The sequence below is a fragment of the Sporothrix schenckii genome (genome assembly GCF_000961545.1).
Source record: "Sporothrix schenckii 1099-18 chromosome Unknown Cont47, whole genome shotgun sequence".
Lineage (NCBI taxonomy): Eukaryota > Fungi > Ascomycota > Sordariomycetes > Ophiostomatales > Ophiostomataceae > Sporothrix > Sporothrix schenckii.
The window spans coordinates 1,828,657-1,847,623 of record NW_015971148.1 but is presented as its reverse complement, the minus strand read 5'-3'; the positions used below and the strand labels follow the sequence as shown (position 1 = coordinate 1,847,623).

General features: G+C 54.6%; 6 protein-coding genes across 6 annotated transcripts; 2 read left to right on the top strand and 4 right to left on the bottom strand.

The window, feature by feature from the left end:
• Positions 1-1,542: 1,542 nt before the first annotated feature.
• SPSK_03185 (galacturan 1,4-alpha-galacturonidase C) lies at positions 1,543-3,472 on the top strand (the record flags this gene model as incomplete). The annotated part of the gene is made up of 6 exons (XM_016730026.1): positions 1,543-1,872; positions 1,943-2,171; positions 2,263-2,452; positions 2,631-2,685; positions 2,782-3,088; positions 3,195-3,472. 6 exons carry the CDS (start codon positions 1,543-1,545, stop codon positions 3,470-3,472), a joined length of 1,389 nt encoding a protein of 462 aa, XP_016585164.1.
• Positions 3,473-3,822: 350 nt separating this feature from the next.
• Positions 3,823-5,826, bottom strand: SPSK_03164 (MFS multidrug transporter; the record flags this gene model as incomplete). The annotated part of the gene is made up of 1 exon (XM_016730005.1): positions 3,823-5,826. One exon carries the CDS (start codon positions 5,824-5,826, stop codon positions 3,823-3,825), a length of 2,004 nt encoding a protein of 667 aa, XP_016585163.1.
• A 2,453-nt stretch (positions 5,827-8,279) lies between these two features.
• Positions 8,280-9,264, bottom strand: SPSK_03512 (oxidoreductase, short chain dehydrogenase/reductase family; the record flags this gene model as incomplete). Its single annotated transcript, XM_016730350.1, has 2 exons — positions 8,280-9,142; positions 9,207-9,264. 2 exons carry the CDS (start codon positions 9,262-9,264, stop codon positions 8,280-8,282), a joined length of 921 nt encoding a protein of 306 aa, XP_016585162.1.
• A 910-nt stretch (positions 9,265-10,174) lies between these two features.
• On the bottom strand, positions 10,175-11,515 carry SPSK_03380 (lupus La protein; the record flags this gene model as incomplete). Its single annotated transcript, XM_016730218.1, has 2 exons — positions 10,175-11,152; positions 11,243-11,515. 2 exons carry the CDS (start codon positions 11,513-11,515, stop codon positions 10,175-10,177), a joined length of 1,251 nt encoding a protein of 416 aa, XP_016585161.1.
• Positions 11,516-12,474: 959 nt separating this feature from the next.
• On the top strand, positions 12,475-13,934 carry SPSK_03333 (S4 domain containing protein; the record flags this gene model as incomplete). The annotated part of the gene is made up of 3 exons (XM_016730171.1): positions 12,475-12,519; positions 12,621-13,091; positions 13,191-13,934. 3 exons carry the CDS (start codon positions 12,475-12,477, stop codon positions 13,932-13,934), a joined length of 1,260 nt encoding a protein of 419 aa, XP_016585160.1.
• A 1,267-nt stretch (positions 13,935-15,201) lies between these two features.
• On the bottom strand, positions 15,202-17,397 carry SPSK_03123 (septin CDC3; the record flags this gene model as incomplete). Its single annotated transcript, XM_016729964.1, has 5 exons — positions 15,202-15,837; positions 15,908-16,374; positions 16,452-16,577; positions 16,655-16,714; positions 16,899-17,397. The coding sequence occupies 5 exons, from the start codon at positions 17,395-17,397 to the stop codon at positions 15,202-15,204; spliced, it is 1,788 nt and encodes a 595-aa protein (XP_016585159.1).
• Between the last annotated feature and the right edge of the window lie 1,570 nt (positions 17,398-18,967).

Genomic DNA, 18,967 nt, shown 5'->3' with positions numbered 1-18,967 from the left:
TAGAGCGACGAGCGACGGAACTAAGAAAACTCTGCAAAAACTCTGCAAACTTCACTTAAAAGGAATATATAAGAATCCTTTCGTAGGCGGCCACGTATCGTAGAACGGTCGCCTAAGCGAAAGTCTTGAGAACTTAAGCATACTTAAATTCCTATCTTCTTTATTCTTTTCTTTCACTGAGCCATACCTACGGTCACCCCATTTTGGCCTTGGGCACCTATTCCTTTACATTCTTTCGCTGTGGTAGATGCCCAGGCAGGAGGCAAAGAATACGTGGGCCCAGCGGGCGATGATGTTGTGCAGCCACGGGCGTCGAAAATTATGGACGAGAAGGGAATAAGAGACGGATGAGGCTTCTTACCTGAACCTGAAAGTGTGCAACCGCTACTGGGACATCGTAGGTTCGGTAGCAAAAGCGGTGCCCCGAGAGTATCAATGGCCAATGAAAGCGTAAAGGTTAACCTGACAAATCGCCAGATCGCCAGATCGCCACGACTTGAGCCTATTTCGATGCTGGTCTCGAGTCTTGGAGGAACGGAATACTCCGTGACTGGGCGGCGACAAGGATATGAGTTGAAGAACGTTGGACCTGGGACTTGTGGTACAGAGGTTGAGACGGACGACAGTGTCGGAGCTTCTTAGACGGCCTCGGTATGATATACAATGGGGAAGCAAGATGGAAGAGGTTTAAAACGAAGACAAGTTGGTTGGGTGACAGAGAATGAGAGACAGAAAAGAGACAAGGGGTACTTTGGCTTTGGTGGATCGCCTTGGTGTGTCTCTCCTTCTTGAACGGGACAGCCGCATGGAAACCGCGCCTTCCCACAAATAATACCTTTGAGGAGAGCAAGCCACGGAGCCCCAAAATATGATGCGCAGGGAAGGCACGACGGGATGATTACCTCGAAGGGCCTACAGAGGTAGAGTTTCTCCAGTTCCACGGCAGTCGCAGCTGGCAAGTATGAACGCCGCAACAGCAGCGTTGAGACGGAAGGTGCTACGGCGTGGCCTAGGTGTGTACTGTTGTTGCTCGGCAGGTACGAAGGTGGTGGGCACATTGAAACCACACACAGGCGGCAGCGGTTGGTTTTGTGTGGGGTTTTGACCACTTGAATTAACCAAATCCCCAAATTTGGGGGCGTCGCGTTACAATGCATTGAGAGGCACGTGTGCCTTGACGGAGAAATAAACATTGGCTATACTGATGGGAAGGAGCAAACCACTTCAAATCCCGTGAGGTGGAGAAGCTTAACCTGTACAAGATTTGTTCTACATACTTCTTCCCTTCTCCCTTCTCATCCTCTCCGTTTCTCGTAGCAGTGAGACTACAAAAGTCCGAGGTCAGAGATGTAGCGACAGCGAGAGGTGGATGGAAGACGACGGGATGGCGGTGGCTTGGCGAGCGGCTTGATATTGCCTGGTACTGGCCTTGCATTGCTTTGATCGAAAAGCACCTCTCCACTGGGACAGAATCTGGGGTATGAGATTATTTTTCTTTCGTGACCAGAAAGTCTGACGATCGCCGTGCAAGCCCTACGAACGATGGTCACGATGCTTGCGTCAGCAGTTGTGATAGCAACGATGCTTCCTCTAGGCGTAATGGCCTCAGGTCTGCATCCTTTGGCGATGCTCCAGCCACGAAGCCCTGCTGCAGATGGCAGAGTTTGTGTTGTCACGCCGATCCGGCAGCAGGCCGAAACCACTGGCTTCGGTGCTGTTGTTGTGGATGACGTTCCTCAGATCCTACAGGCGTTTGCTGACTGCGATGGCGGCGGCACGGTCGTTTTTCCCAAGGGCGCGAGGTACACCATAGCCTCTCGCCTCAACCTAGTTGTCAAGGACGTAACCGTGCACTGGCATGGTGTATGGGAGGTGAGCACTCTTCCGGATCCAGGCCATATGGTCACGGAGGGGCTCTCCCAGTATTGACCGTGTACTACAGTTCTCCACCAACCTCACGTACTGGCGTGCCAATGGGTATCCCATTGCCTTCCAAAACCATCAAGCTGGCTTCGTACTCTCTGGCGAAAGAATATCAATAAACGGACACGGGACAGGCGGCATCGATGGCGGAGGAGACAGCTGGTATGCGGTCGAACAGGGCGTCACACAGGTTGGCCGTCCAATGCCATTTGTCCTTTGGAACGTCAGCGACGTGGTTGTCCGGCACTGTAAGTGATCGCTATTCCGGAAAGCTTTGAAAGAGCAACCAGTGGTCTGATGGCTGTCGATCATCCCTCATCTGCTTGTCTAACAACTTAGTCTCTGTGGTCCAGTCGCCTCTGTGGAGCATCAATGTGATGAATGGCAGCAATCTATGGTTCGATGACATTTACGTGAACAACACCGCAACGACAGCTCCACCAGGCAAGAACTGGGTTCAGAACACAGACGGTTTCGATACCATGGACGCACACAACGTAGCCCTGACCAATTTTGTTTATCAAGGTACGTGAGTGTGGAGAACACTCCAGTTTGTTTTTATTTCTGCCGTTGACCCGCGCTTGTGTCTGCTTCTTTTGCTGGCAGACAGTCGAGCTAACAGAGCCTCAAGGGTACCGTGACGACTGTTACATGTATTGTATATATGTTGGCTTAGGCGTTGTTCGCTGACAATGGCAATCCTCTAGAGGCGATGATGCAATTGCAATCAAACCAAGGTCCTTCAACATCTACTATCAGAATGTGAGGCAGCCCTTCATCTGCTCCCTTGTGTTCGGTCGTACACGCACTCCAGAATGTGCGCAGAGGCTCATCCGTATCTGACATGGCATTGTGCAGTTGACAATACACGGAGGCAATGGCGTGGCCATTGGAAGCCTTGGCCAATATCCGGAGGAAGACTCATCTGTTGCCAATGTGGTCGTCACAGATGTCCGCCTCATTGCTCGAAACAGCGACATGCACAACTCAGCCTACATCAAGACCTGGGTGGGCGAGACCGTCTTTCAGCCGCGTGGAAGTTATGAAAGCGCTGGAAAGCCGAACGGCGGTGGCCGAGGAAGCGTGACCAACGTGGTCTTTGCTAATTTCCACCTCGACGGCGCAGGCAGTGGCCCCGCTATCGATCAAGACAGCGGAAACAATGGTAGGAACATGGACAGACGGAGAAGAGCGAGGCTATGTCCACTCCTGCATCACGGACTTCTCTCCATATTGACATAACCGGGACTCATCTAATGTGTCGTGCCTAGGATCGTACCCAGGAACATCCAATATACTAATAAGCAACATCGCGTTTCGCAACTTCACGGGGACATTAAATGCCAAAAACAGTCGCTCTGCCGAAATCAACACCAGCAACAATCGGACTGCTCGGATATCGTGCTCAACTCGGCAGCCTTGTTATAACATCGACTTTCGGGATATTGCCCTTCAGCCCGCCCCGAACCTCTCGGCTGTGGGTGCCCAGGGCGAGTGCAAGTACGTATCGCCTGGAGCTATCCATGGGATGATTGGTAAGGGATGTTGATGTTGGCGATGACCTGAACGCCTTTTGTGGCTGTTCACTGTCGGCTACTGGATTTACTGTTCCTCAACGACCAGGCCTACCTGTTTTGATTTTCTCGTCTCGGACATTCGTCCTATTTCGTGCAGGTGCTTCTTATTCTATTAACATTAAAATGGTATTATTCTGCGATTATTATTTTACACACTGTTTGTTTCCCGCCGTCTAACAAATTCTACCCAACCACGCCTCACATTGCAAGTGACTTTCGAAAACGAAACCAATATGTGACAAAGATTCATCAGCTCGCTTGCTGTTATTCTTTCTTTCACACACCCTTCAGCTTTTAATATTAGGGAATTTTGAAAATCAATTTAACCCTGGAAGCTGGACTTCTTTGCCCGCAGATATGGCCCATATTTCCAAAGCAGAAACGGTGCCGGCCATCCGACAGCAATGCCAATGGCCGCCAGAACGGTGTTGCCCTTGCCGTAGCCGAGGCTGGAGTATAGGTTCGGGGCAAAGAGGGGAAAGCCAAAACCGGCAATCGAGCGCAGAACAGTCGTAGCGCCCACAGCGCTGGCCGCATACCGCGTGTACGTGTCGACAAGGTAGCCCTGGATGCACTGGAAGCCGATGATGACGCCGCTGGCCAACAAGGCGGCGCCAATGTTGGGTCCGATCCAGTGGGTCTTGTACTCGGCCGTCCAGCCAAAAATCAAGAGGCCCGCGGGGACAAGGATTGAGCCGGGGACCATGATGGGCACACGGAACTCGGGGCGGCCGACAGACACATTATACCGCCGCTTGAGGTATGCATAGACGCGGTCTTGCAACGGAGCCATGACCTGGGCGCCCGCGGACAAGCCCACGCCCAGCGCGATGTAGTTGAGACCCGCGATGCCCTGGCGTTCGTGGTAGACCTCTGTCCACAGGGACGGGAAGGTCGCCAGGACCAGGTACATGATGCCGTAAAGGTACATCATATACAAGGCAAGGACTTGGATGATAAGCTGGGAGCTCACCATGATGAAGGGCCGGATGAGTGCGATACGCAGGGTGTGCCAGACGCCGCCAGCACGCGCCTCGTCAAACGCCGTATAGAGTGCGTCGTTGCCCGTCTCCTTGCGAAGGCGGTTGCGCTTCCACGTCAGCAAAACCGGCGCAAACGTCTCGCGCAAGAAGAACAGTCCGGCAAACTGAATGATGCCGTCCGCAATGGTGGTAGAGTAAAAGACCCAGCGCCAGCTGGTGTTCTGGGCAATAAAGGCACCGGCGATAGGTCCCACGGCCGGGCCCAAGAGTGGTGCCAGCGAGTACATGGAGAGAGCGCGGCCACGCTGCTCAGCGGTGAAGAGATCGGCAAGAACGCCACCACCGATGGCGAGCGGAGCTGAACCGCCAAAGCCCGACAGGAAGCGGAAGGCAATCATCTGTCCGCGGGTCTTGGCCAGGCCGCAGCCGAGGTTGAAGAAGAAGTACAGCAGGTTGCTGAGCTGCAGGACAATGACGCGGCCGTACAGCTCACTCAGGGGGCCGAGGAACAACGGACCGACGGCATACGCCAGAATAAAGATGGACAGCGTCAACAGCTGCTCGACGGAGCTGGTGATGTCGAGCTCGCGGCCAATATCCGGCAGGGCAGGTGCAACCATGCTGGACGACACGGGCGAGATGAAGGTGAAGAGACTGACGACAAAGACGGCCGCCCATTTTCTGCTAATGGTCCAGTTCTTGGGGTTCTCCGGGTCATCGGGTCCCTCCCACTTGACCAAGTTGGGGTCTGCATCATCACCAGCACCACCGCCCGCACCGCCGCCGCTCTTTTCTGCACCGCCGCCGCCGCCCGGGCTGAGGTTGCTGCCGTCGTTACCGGCACCCTTTTCGACGTCAATATTGCCTCCAGCATTCGAATGCGACAGGCCGGCACGCTCGCCCTCTTCCTCCCGCTCGATTCCGTCAATCTCAACGTCGCGAGTGAAATAGACGCCGCCGCGGACTTCAGAGACTGTCCGTGTGACGGGTGCTGTGCCGTCGGCTACGGAGTGCGTCCGTGACCGGGTTCGAGACCGGGTTCGAGATAATGAGCGCGAGATAATGGAACGGGACCGGGACTTTTTGTTACTAGCCTGGGTTTCTTTGGCACGGTAGCGGCTGCCGTTGCTACTGCTGCTACTGTCATCGTCGCTGCTGTCGTCGGATTCGTGGGGGGAGGCCGCGTCGCCGGTTTCTAGGAACTTTTCCTTTTTCTCATTGGCGCCACCGTCGACGTTTTCTAATGAAGAAACTGCGGGTACTGAGGATGACGCCAAGTCTGTCTTGTGGGATGGGTCGCTTGACAAAGCTGAGGCGCCCGACGCCTCTGGTGGTGAGGCCATGGAAGGTGTGAGATTCTAAAGTTGACGTCCTAAACGAGACGATCCTAGAACCGTTCTGGAAGCAATCGTGGCTCGTCAACAGATCGCTGGGTAGATTTTTTGTTTTAAATAAGCAACGCCGATCTTCCGTCCGTGTTTCTGATTGTGTTGCTGTTGCTTTTTGAAGGCAGATTAGAGGCGAGGATACGATGCAGGAAGGAACTCGCTGTGTTTTGGTTTGAAAAAAGAAAAGATGTCCAGGATAAAAAGGAATGGGATAAGATGCAAAGAAAGAGGGCGTGTGAAGCGCAGATATCTATGATGAATTAATTCAAGATATAATAGAAAATGGTGTGGAGGCGTAACGGTGACTGAGACTGGAGGAGAGGCGAATGGCAAAGTCAAATACGACGTTGAAAGCGTCACGGAGCCGACGAAGGAAGTAAGAGAGCTACTGGATAATCAAGGAAAATAAAAAGGAATTAGGCCTGGAGGGAGGTACTGCGAAAGTCCGCCAAACGTCTGCCGGTATGGACGGGCTGACTGTTGAAGGCGAAGAGCGAAGAAACTGCAAAATGCTCTCCAGAGTACCAGAAAAGGGGAAAGCAAAATTATGGATGCTGTGGGTGGGATATTTGCAAGGAAAGCAGTCATCCGCAATCGTTACTTCCTTTTCTTTCGTTGCGCTCCTTCCTTTCCTGTTTTCCTTGTTCGATCCTTCCCAACGACCTGCATTGTGGAAACGGCCGAACTCCAAACCAGGAAGCTGCTGATGTGCTAGGAACCGGCAAAAGCATGCCGATTCGGCAGGCCCCACACCGCGGCGAACTACCTAAAAAATGGACAAAAAAAACAAAACGACAGGACCTGAGTGGACAATGGCCGTGAGAAAACTCAAATTTACTAAAAGAGGAGAACGAGGAGGCACTGACTCGAGCCTGCTCTCCTGACTCCACGAGGACAGTTACCGAACCGAAGTGGCAAAGCGTGAAAGGCGTCCGCCCAGGGCGTAGACGTCACAGGACGTGCTTTCCCCCTAGCGAATGTCGGTTTTGAAAAACGGCAGCTTAGGGGAAGTATCTAGTGGTATCATTCCCCTCAAGGTCCTTTTATCGGACGCGCCTTCTCCAGGATTGAGCATGCGCCTCTTTCTAGGAACACTCCTTCCCTTTTTGTACTTTGACGCTCCGCAACAGGACGCATAGCAAAGCATCACTCGCATGGGAAGGAGCAAGTGGTGGGTGGGCCAGCGATCATCGCAAGGAGGATCATGGCCATTGATGTCGTTTGCTTGCACAACTCTCCAGTCGGATTTACGGAGTGTATTTACGGAGTATATTTGCGCAGCCTGAGAGTTGTTAGAAGCGGGTATCTGACCCGCTAGCTCCTTTCCCCCTAATCACCAAACACTTTTATTTTCCTAAACTCTTTCGTCCCATCGGTGCAATACGTTGCTCCCCTGGATTCGCATACGGTATCCGATAAGGTAGGAGAAGCCTTGTGCAGAAAGAAATGGGCCTGGAAGAGGCAAGGAAGAATGGACGAGGAAAGGAGCCGGAAGTTGAACAAGCAGCTATTCAAAAAGAACGGGAACCAGTGGCCTTTTAGAGTTGTGTTTTTAGTGGAGATCGGAGCTTTGAGTTGCCGACTGTCTCCACACGACAAGATCACTGATGCTTGTGTTGTGGGCTGTATTAGTCCGTCCTACAGTAAGAAGAAAAGGAATGGAAAGTAGCTGGAGATTAGCAGACAGGCGAAAACACCTCGAGATAACAAGACTTTGCAGACTGCCTATGCAGTGAGTACGTCATACTCCCACAGTCCCATGAAGGCGACACGGTCCCGAAGACGGCCTTGGCGGCCGGCTATAGGCTGCACCGGCGATTGGTGACCGCAGTAACTTGCTATACGAAGAACGATAAACTCCGCCCCCGTTCCCATGTGGCTTTCGGTGTGGTACATTCGTAAGAACCATGTAAATCAACGGGACATTCATGTTTGACGACCTTCAACAGGTACTTTAAAATGCAACGTACGAAATTAAAAGTGAGATATCAGCCCCGATATTCCGACGTCGGGCCTTCGCGCACAAAAAACACAGCGAAACGCAATGGATTACAGACGAGGCGCATACAAGAGCCAGCCAGTTTTAGTATGTGTACATTGCCTTGCGAGGCGATGCTTTGGTATGAAGCAAACACTCGATGTTTGACTGTTCGAATAAGGTATTATCTGGACCCGGAAAACCACAAAGTCTGACTGAGAATCGAAATTCGAAAATAATTACATTTTGGACGCCGCCAAGCTCACATTTAGTCGTCTTCGTCTATAGCTTAGCCGTCGGGGTCGAATCGTAGTCGCCCGAGTCTACGTATCTGACCCTGTGCTCTGACCGCGGTCAACCATGTTTGTATCGGCCTCACAGTCAGGCGCAGTCTCTGGTCTGTATCCGGACATGACGCTCGCTCTTACATCTACACGGCCAGCTTGCTCTTCAACAGATCCTTCTGCACAATTTCGTCCTTTTGGGCCTCCAGCTCCGTGAGGTCCCATTGCACGCTGACATACCGCCCGGCCAGCCACAGCTGTGGGCTGCGCGTCAGGTACACAATCGAGTCGCTGACAAGCGCGGGCGTCTCGGTGATGTTGGCGTGGTACACCTTGGGCAGGCTCAGGCTCATGTCGGAGGCGACGCCGCCAGGGTGCACGGCCATGGCGACGAGCTGCTTGTCGGCGTACTCCGCGGCCAGGTACTCGGTGAGGCGGCAGACGGCGAGCTTGGACGTGTTGTAGCCGCTCATGGTGGGCAAGACCAGAAGGCCGCCGATGCTGGTCAGGTTGACAATTGTGCGGCTGCCGTCGGGCGACGAAAACAACAGAGGCAGCACGGCGCGGCTGACCAGGTACACGCCCTTGATGTTGACCTCAAAGGTGCGCCACCAGGCGAGTGGGTCGCTGTCGCCGAGCAGGTTGACGGGCTCGAGGACGCCGGCGTTGTTGACGAGGATGTCGAGACGGCCAAACGCTTTGGTGAGTGTGGCGACGGCGGCGTCGACCGAGGCTACATCGGTGGTGTCGAGGGGGATAGCCAGGAGTGTAGGGGCTGGTCTGCCGGCAGCCGCGGCCGCAGCGAGGACAGCCGCCTCCGTCTCCTTTGAATCGCCGCGGGCGGCAATGGCAATCTGCGAGGCACCGGCCCGTGCGTAGGAAATGGCAATGTGACGGCCAATGCCGCGCGAGGCGCCCGTGATCAGCACAGCCTTACCGGCGAGGTCGATGTTCTTGGGGCTGATGGCATCATAGGTGTCGTGGTGGGCGTGGGGTGTCACCAGCAGGCCTGAATGTGTTAGCAGTGATCCATTTGATTATTGGGAGAAATCGCCAGCTCTACGAGAACGGACCCGAGTGTGGCATCGCCTTGAGGGCTTCGGGGAGGCTCTTGTCGTCAACGGCCAGCATTTTGAGGAAGTTTCGGTGAGCATTCAGGAGATGAGTATGGAGAGGAACGTGGGCAAATAGGTCAATCAAACATGCTGGCCATTGGGCAGCAGAGAGCTTTATAGTTTGCCATGCTTATTGATCTTGACTCGAAGGCGGATGTGCTGCAGCACTGACGCCAGTCTCTCCTCGTAAAGCGCTGGGAACGGCGCAAAAAGGCGCCGGAAAAGTACGCCCGCCTGCATGAATTGCTCGATCTAGTTGATGGGGCCAGAGCCACCAAAATTCGAACTACACAATGCGTTCGTCGTAAATTAGTCTGCATCTTGTGTCTGCGCAAAAGGTCAAATGATGAGGCTTGTATTCAGTGGATTTTTCAGCATCGCGGGATTTGCTTCGAAAAACATCAGAGCGGTCGATCCCGTTAACAGATGCCGGCGCATGTGAATGGCGTCAGCAGACGTTGGACTCGGTCTGCGGACCGACTACATCCACCGGAATGGGCCGACGGAGCGGCGCACGGCACGAATACAAGTGCGCATCGAGTCGGCTTTGAATCGTGACCTTTGTTCGGCAAGTGGTATCTTGTTTGTCTGTTTAATTGTTTGCCGCGCCCGATATGTCGTATCGGGGGCATGTAATGCTATCTCTTTTTGCTTTTCTCACTTTGATTCTTTCCCTGTCTCGTTTTAAAAGGTTCCTAAACGCCGAATGATCCGAACACAAACACAGCAAGAATATGCCAAAAAAAAGAACGAAAAACAAAACAGGATGTGGTACCAAAATTCATGTCGGCAGGTGCAATACAAAATGGAAAAAGAAGATGACAACACAGCCGGTCTAGCACACAACTGACGAGTACACAAATACAGAAAAAACAGGGGGAAAATCAACCAAGAAGGAACGGCGCACTGCAGGCACCAGGTCGTGCTCATGCCTCCTTGGCATCGACCTTCTTGGCGGGCGGCGCCGCGCCGTCGTCCTCGCGGGCGCGCTTGTTGCCGTTAGCGGCGTCGACGACCTCGCCCTTCTCGTTGGTCGCGTGGATCACCGGCTTGCCGCCGTTTGTGGTGTTGGCGGCAGCGGCAGGCGTAGCAGCCGCCGCACGCTCGTCGTTGCGCTCGTTGCTGCGCTCCTTGTTGTTGTTCCAGTTGTTGCCACCGCGGCCACCGCGGCCACCGCGACCGCCACGGCCGCCGCGGCCGCCGCGGAAACCGTTCTTGCGGTCGTCGTCGCGGCGCTTCTTCCAGTCGTTCTTGTCGCCACCGTGGTGGTGGCCGTTACCGCGGCCGCGGAAGCCACCGCCACCACGCTTGCCGCCCAGGACACGGCCCTCAAAGAAGCGCGGCGCGCTGTTGGTGTTGGGCTCGATCTTGCCCTCGCGGATCAGCTGGGACTTTTCGGCGACGTAGGCGGGCTTGGACATGATCTTGAGCTCCTGGTCGCGCCACAGCGGCTTGGGCTCGAGCTTGAGAAAGGCCTCGGCCTGCTCGGGGTCCTGGAACTCGACAAAGACGGAGCCCTTGAACAGGTTGTCGGCGGTGCGGCGCAGGCGCACGGCGTTGACGGTGCCGTACTTTGTGAAGAAGGCCTCGAGGTCGAACTGCGTCGAAGGCTCCTCGTCGCCAAAGCCCTTGACGTAGACGGTAGCGGCGTCGATCTTGCTGCGGGGACGGTCTGGGTTGTAGGCATTCTTGCGCACGACGACCTCGGCGCCGGCAGGGCCGCTGACGGTGAGGAACTTGCTGTCACGCAGAGCAGCGACCACGGTCTCGTACGACTTGAAGCGACGCATGCGGCCAAACTGGCAGATCTTCTTAAGCTCCACCGGCTTGTTCTCGGCGCCGCCCGTCAGTTCCCACAGGAACTTGTCCGTCGGCAGGTTGCTATCGCTGAAGTAGAAGTGGACCTGGAGAAGGATGGTTTAGCGGATGGAGGCGGGTTGAGGGGGTGAGGGGGTTGAGTGGGTGGTGCCGGGGATCGATTGCTGTTGACTCACCTGGGTTTGGATGGCCGAGTGATCCTCGGACTCGGGCAGCACGCTGGGGTCGAACTTGCTGCTGTTCTTGGTGCTCTTGCCGTCGGCAGCCTTTGCGCCAGTCTCGGCAGGAGCATCTGTGGTGGTCTCGGCAGGAGCGGCCGGAGCAGTCTCTGCGGGCGTCTCCTCGGCGGCAGTGGGAGCCGCAGTCTCTTCAGCCGACACCTCAACGGCCGAAGTCTCGACGGCCGGGACCTCGACAGCCTCGACGGGCGCTGCTGGTGCGTCGCTCATTGTTGATTGTGTGTGTGTGCTTGCGGCGGTTGGAGCAGAAAAAGTGGTTGCAGATGCTGAGGATTATGCGCGGAGCGATGCTCGTGCGAGAATTGGGACGAACAGCGGACGGTAGACGGAGAATTCTTTTGGTACAAACGAAGAGACGAAGACAGAGGCAAGACGAGAGCGCGGAAAGGAAAAGTTAAAAGCAAGGTGAAGAAACGCGACGCAGACAAAGCGGACGAGTAGCTGCAAAAGAAAAAAAAGTAAAAAATAAAAAAACTTAGCGGCTGGTTTTTAAATGCGGGACCGTTTCTCTGCATGCGTTGATGCTGCAAGTGCAGGAGCGAAGGTGCATTGAGCGACTCAAGTGCATGGCTTAGTGGGGCATAGGCCAATTGCACGGCTGACAGGCCATGGCAGGCACGACGTACCAGTGGAGATGACCCATCCGGCGAGCAACTACGCCTTGCATATTTTTGTCAAAGAGTCACGTGCGAGTCATTCAATGGGTGGCCACCTCCTGCGACGACAGTGACGCCCGTCAACGGCCACGGCCGCATTGTTTGTACACCGACGCAACATGTAAACAGAGCCATGCATGTGTCAAAGAAGTGGTGTGTCGATTGATCGAATATTCAGACGGGAGATTGGGGGAATGGTCGACTTGTTGGCCGTACGCGGTCACGTGCACTCCCGAAGTCATGCCGCGCTCCACGCTAGCGTTGTGATTCGCGGAATGCACATTTTTCTTCTAGCATCCAGGAGGCGTGAGCTTTGTGAGTGTCGTCCGACCAGCGAGGACTAGGAACTGCACACGACAAAACAGGAGTGACGTTCGCACCAGCGCCACCACGACCACTTGCTGACAGACCGATCGACGATCTCCCTCAAACGAATACGAGCACGGTGACGGTGCTATTGGGGACTGACCGACTCAAGGCAACGGCCAATTGATCCGCCAAATCGCCGTCACCATGAAGACTAGACGATCCTTCCGGTACCACAGCCTGCGGCGCGTGGTAAGTTGCAATGGAAGCAGGAAACGGGGGATGGGAGACGGGAGGGACGTCCGGTAGCCGACGTCAACGAGACAAAACAGACCTCGCTAACAACAGCACAGCGCCTGCGGCAAAACTGGAACAAATACAACCTCTTCAACATGCAAGCCAACTACCCGCAGCTGCCGTCCCTCGGGCGCACCTTTTTCCAGCAAAAATGGGCGGCCAAGGCCCTGACCCGCGGCTACCACGGCGAGCACATCAAGGAGGGCAAGTGGGAGCGCATGTTCAGCCGCCGCCTGCAGTCCGTCACCAACTTCGACCCGCGCTACATGGCCCGCTTTGACGGTTCCGAGCAGGCCGCCGGTCGCGGTCGAGGCCGCGCGACGGACCCGGCCCTCGGGAAAGCACAACTCGACCCGGAAGCCGGCACGAACCAGGTCACCCAGCGGACGACGCCGTACATGCAGATGGCGTTTGCGCCCATGGAGCGCCGTCTGGACATTGCCATTTTCCGCGCCATGTTTGCCAGCAGTGCCCGCCAGGCGCGCCAGTTTGTCGTGCACGGTGCCGTCACGGTGAACGGCAAGAAGGTATGTGAGGAAGCTGGTGGGAAGGTGCTTAGGGGTTGTGTCACTGTTGTGTCACTGTTGTGTAATGTCTGGTGGTTGCCCCGCTAACTCCGTCCGTAGATGATCTACCCTGGTTATCTGCTGAACCCCGGCGACATGTTCCAGGTCGATGTCGACCACGTGCTGTTCGGCACAGGTATGAAGAAGAGCTCACGGAAGGCGAGGCGGGCCAGAAACCTGGGTGTAGTTGGCGCGGCCAAGGAGGCAGAAACAGCTGCAGAAGCCACGGCAGAAGCTGAGACAGCCCCGGCCGAGGTGGCGGCCGCAGAGGGCGACAAAGACTCCGACTGGATCACCGAAGACAGCTCTGGCCGCTTGACGTTAAAAATCCAGGAAGCGCTCGAACAGACAAAGACGGCCAAGAAAACGTGGCCGGTCCTCGCAAGGCTCTTGAAGGCGGCTTACCGTACGCCCAACGACCAGTCCAGAAGGCCCCCGCCCAACACGCCCCTGGCCGACAGCCTGACAAACATGCTGAACAAGCTGGAAATCACAAACAGCCACAACGAGGACCCGAATGTGCCGCAGCTGACGGACAACGAGCGCAAGCGTTTCAAGAAGCTCCTGGCTGAGGAGGCCGAAAACCCTGTCGATCTCTCCAAACCGTATGCCACGCCCTGGCGCCCACGGCCTTTTATGCGGGCCTTTGCTTTCATCCCGCGCTACCTCGAAGTCAACCAGAACATCTGCGCCGCCGTCTACCTGCGCCACCCAGTCTGCCGTCCCGGTTACTCCGAGGTGCCGACCCCCTTCCCTCCGGAGATCTCCCAGCTGGCCTTCAACTGGTACCTGCGGCGAGGCTAGAGGGGCTACAACACAGTTAGCTTCGTCGAATACGGAGTCCTCCTTTTTCTGTTGTCGTTCTCTTCCGCTTTCTACAGCTTGTGTAAATAGTATCTCCCGCAACACAAAAAGTCTTTACGCATACATGCATGCCACTGTAACATAGAATAACACTCTCTGATTCACATTGTTCGTCATTCGATAAGCCATTAACGGTGAAGCGCCCGGATGACATACGTTAATGCAAGTAGTTTTGTAAGATTATGTTATGGGTAAGGAGGCAAACTGAGGAAATAAGATGATAAACAAAAAGCAAATGAGGACATACACGGCAGAGCAAAGCACGAAAGTCAAAAAAAAAAAAAAAAAAAGCCTCCACGCAATACGACGTACATAGAGTGCCTTGAGTGCCAAGACCACAACCTCCTTCAAGAATTGCATGGGATATACAGAGAAAATAAAGGTGATATTGTAGTCTGACCTCTCTACGGTCCAACTCAAAAGACACAAACACAATCCGACGAAGCCTAGCCTTAGCATCCCTCGTACGAGCAAAGGTATATCTTTTGGTGACAGCCACAGAACTCCAGAACAACAATAAAGACAATCAAAAGACAGTCGGCAAACGCATGGCACGTCCCGTCCAGACAGCTGGTTTATGGCCTGCCCGCTGACAGCAGTCCCGATCCCGACATTATTACAAAAGGTGGGAAATCAGGAGAGCATCAGCAGAGGCAGTCATCAACCGCTCTTCGGGTCAGTCGAGGCACACAGATGACTTCCCAGTCCACAGGGCGCGTTTGAACAGAAAAACGGCGAGATAACAAAAAGTGTTGATAATTCCTTTTCTTTCCATTGCCCATCCTCTCCATAACCGTTACTCTGCGAAAACAATTTTGCTGCACACCGCCAATAAAACACAGGGAAAAGGTGGATTTTTGTTCTCGTGAATTAGAAATGTGATTAAGAAGAACACAAAAGAACAAAAGAACAAAAAGACACAAAAGAAATAACAAGGAGGCTTGGAAATAAAAGGGAATCTGATGACATAATATGAAGACAAAAGAATAGCGGCGGGATGGTACCGTATCGCGACGGCGGTGGGCGTCGCGTATACCGAGACATAGGATCGTAGAGGAGATAAAAGTAGCGCAAGAAATAAGAGACAAGAATAGTGACAAGTGCGCATGCGCCGTGCCGCTGTCGCGCCGGATAGACCCGAGCGGTGGGCCGTGTGGTATCGCAGAGTTGCAAAAGCACCGTCGAAAGAAACGTGGTCGCTGCTGGTTTAACGCAGGGAGAAGCCCTTTCTCTTGCCCTCCTTCTCCAGGGGACGGCCACTCTCGAGGCGCGACTTCTTCTCTTCCAACTCCTGGCGTTGGCGCTCGAGCTGGTCCTTCATCTCGCGATGACGAGCATACAGCTCCTCCTCGCTCTGCTTGAGCTTGGACTCCTTCTCGGAGACCTTCTGCTGGAAGACAAGCTTCATCTCGGCCTCCATCTTGGCCAGCTTCTGGTCGTGCAGGGCACGCTCCTCCTCCTGCTTCACAGCGGGATTGACCTCCTTGAACACGCTCGGGTCCTGCGAGACGCCCATCTGCAGGAGCTTGTCGGTGCGGTAGTTCTCGTAGAGGATGTTGTTGGTGTTCTCCTTGAGCTCCTCCATGTGCGTGCGGATGAGCATCTGGCGCAGCTTGACAAAGTCACAGTGCTCTTCGTTGTCGACCTCAATGACACCCCATGGGTAGCGACGACCACGGACCTTGCGGCCATCGGCGTTGGTGATCTCGTTAGTCGCACCAACAACGGCGAAGGGAACCTTGGACAGAATCTCGTTGTTCTCCGCAATCGTCTCCTCGTCGTCAAGCTCGTAGCGGGGGCCCTCGAAGATCTGGACCTTGTGGTACTGAATGTCGGCGAGAATCTGGAGGACAGTTAGCGAACGGCCTTTGCCATCGAGGTAAAACCATAAGCAAGAACACCAAGTCACTTACGCGGCGCTTGAAAGCAGTAATCTCCTCGTCGGTCAGAGTGTCCGACTTGGCAATGACCGGGATCAGGTTGACCTTGGTGTGCAGGCGCTTCATGACCTCGATATCCAGGGGCTTCAGGGAGTGGCCGGTCGGCTGGATGAAGAAAACGCAAGCATGGATACGGTTGTCGACAATGTTCATCCGGTTGACCTTGTTCTCGGCATCGAGGTAGGCGTCAAAACGCTGCTCGATGTTGTCGACAATCGGGCGCCACGACTCGTCGTTGTTAACGAAGTCGCCGAAGCCCGGGGTGTCGACAACGGTCAGGCGAAGGCGAACACCGGCCTCCTCAATGTCGGCGCTGATGGACTGAATCGTCACGGTCTTGGGAATGATGTCCAGGCTGGGGCCCTTGCGCTCCTTGGGGGGGTACAGGGAGGTGTTGAACAGGGTGTTGACCAGAGTAGACTTGCCGAGACCCGATTCACCTGAACCAACGAGTCAGTGATGCCACGAAAGGAAGATTTTTTTTTAAAAAAAAACCCTTAAAGAGTGAGCAACCTACCAACGACCATAACATTGAAGTTGAAGCCCTTGCGGACACTCTTGCGGTGCCACTGGTTGGGCAGGTTCGCAAAGCCAACGTAGCCCGTGAGTTTCCGCCGAACAATGTTATGAGGCTCGCTCAGCGCTGTGAGAATTTGTTAGCTTACACGTTTTGAAGTCACACAAGTTCCAAAAAGGACAGAAAATCACGAAGTAGCTTACCATTCGGGGGAGCTTGGGGCGCGACGGCCTCGGGAGGGGCAGGGATAGAGCCGTTCGGATCTGAAAGGGAAAACACAATGTTAGCCACAATTCTTTCAATGTAAAGTGTAGTGTATCACGAGAACGCCGTCTGTGCAGTGCTTCGATTATAGCTATGCTTCCAGGGTCCAGAAAATTGGAGGGCCGACGAGGCAAGGATGAGCGCAGCCGAGGGGACGCAGAGGGGACAAGGACAGCATCTAACTAGTCAAATCCAGAGGTTCTGGAGTCTCGTCTTCGTTTTCGTTGACGTTTTCATTGACGTTCTCCTTGTCGTCCTCGACGCCCTTCTGTTCGCCGTCGTTTTCGAGATTTTCATCCACCACCTTGGCGTCTTCAGGCTCATTCGCATTCTCGATCTCGGGAGCTTCAGCTTCGTCATCGACAGCGGATTCAGGGCCGGCATAGAGCTCATCGTAGGATATTGGAATGGCGGGCAGTAGCTTGGGCGGCTCCTCGTCAAAGCGGACCATTTGCGCGGAAGTACGCTTGCCACGAGCGGTGCTCCGGAGGCTGCCCCCGGCATTGGCCATATTGTTGTTCTCCGAGAGAGGAGCGGCTGGCTGCGGGGCGACCAGCGGAGCGCGTGAGCGTTTGCTGTCTGTGAGAGACATGGATCCCATGCTTGCGACGCTAGTAAGGGCCTTTTCCAGCTGTGCACTGCGAGAACGGGGTCTCATGTGGCTGCCGAGGTCGAAATGCATGATTTCGCGTCGTGGGACGAGCCGTGAGCAAAGGAGACTGGGTGTATCGGGTTTGATGGGTCGCCACGTCAAGATGAGACAAGCGGTCGACCGAGCAAGTGAGCTTGGAGCAGGCGAATTTGACTTGTTTGTTGAAGAGTGGTTGGCCAAGAAGCTTCAATGGTCGACGAAAGCTCGCAAGGTGGCGATGTGTTGTTTACCGCTAAAAACAAGACGAAGCAACTGCGAGCGTCCGGAAAAGCGCTGCTCGTCATAGGCAGCCACGATCCAAGCACGAGGCAAGAGCATGAACGAGGAAAAGCACGGCACATATCGGGCAATTCGACAGGTGGAAAGCAGTAGTTCTTACCCATTTTTGACAACCTAAGAGGCTAGACCAGGTCGGAATTTTGGAATGTACGGAAGGCACAAGTGCACGAACGAGGAAAGAAGGATCCTAAATGGGAGAGAAAAGACGGTGCCTTGGTTAGCACTTTTCACTTTTGGCGACAACGCGATGCGCTCGATGAATGAAAATCGACGTGTAGGTTGGTAAATAGGGGATGGCAGAAAAGGCAGGCGCCTGTCACGTTGCCCAGGGAAGAAAGACCGGAGGAGTTGTGAAACGGCAGGACCAAGGGGAGCGGCTCTGTCAAGATTGCGAGGACACCGCCAAAGAATGGCCAGCAAAGAAAAGAGAAGCTGCGAGTGGGCGTCCAGAGACACTGCACGGTGGAATTGCTCGAGGCAGGCGCAGCGTCGATGCACATCTTGCCATGTCTCTTTCATTGGCTCCTGCCGTTTCTTTGTCCACCGTCGTCTTCCGCATAAAAAAGGGGGTGTCCTGGTGGCAAGGGCGAGGATCACTGGTACAAACCTACCTAACAACGGACGAGATTAAAATAAAACTATCGGCAAATTGAGAAGAAAGAAGTTGAACGGTTCGAGGTTCCGGGGAGACGTCGCGCAGTTTGTGACGACGGTCGGTCGAAGCTCTCGAGGAAACGAGAGAACGGGAAGAAGGATCGTGAGATGTGGTGTGTTCTGAAGGGAAGTGGGAAAGAGCGAAGGAAGGGGAGGGATAGCAGCGAAAGTTCCAAAAAGAATTGGATTAGGGGAGAGAAACGAGGCCGATGCCTTCTAGAAAGGGAAATTGCGAGAAAGAAAAAAGGGGCTAGGTGGACAGCAAATGGAAAGAAGGAGCAGGCCAGAGGGGACACAATGGCGAAAACGGGGAGCGAAAAGACTGGGGGAACTTTTGGGGACAGTCATGGCAGGGGACACACTCGCGTAGTAGCACAAACGTTCCTTTTGGGGACAGAGTTGGCAGTCCTTGGATTGACTGACCGTTGGGCGGGATTGCCCCCCCTGGCGATGCGAAAAAGGGGTTCGTGCTTTAGCACCAAAAAAATAAAAGGAACCACGACTGAGCCGTGAGGCAGGTGCAGCCCAAGGAGAAAGGGGGAGCGGCCAGCGTGTGGGGACGTGTTCTGCGTAGCTGCCATTCTGGCCTATGGCTGGCTGTGGTGGGCTGGGACTCGCCAGGGAAGCAAATAAGGAAAGGACGCTAAGAACGGGGGTTAGCCCCACT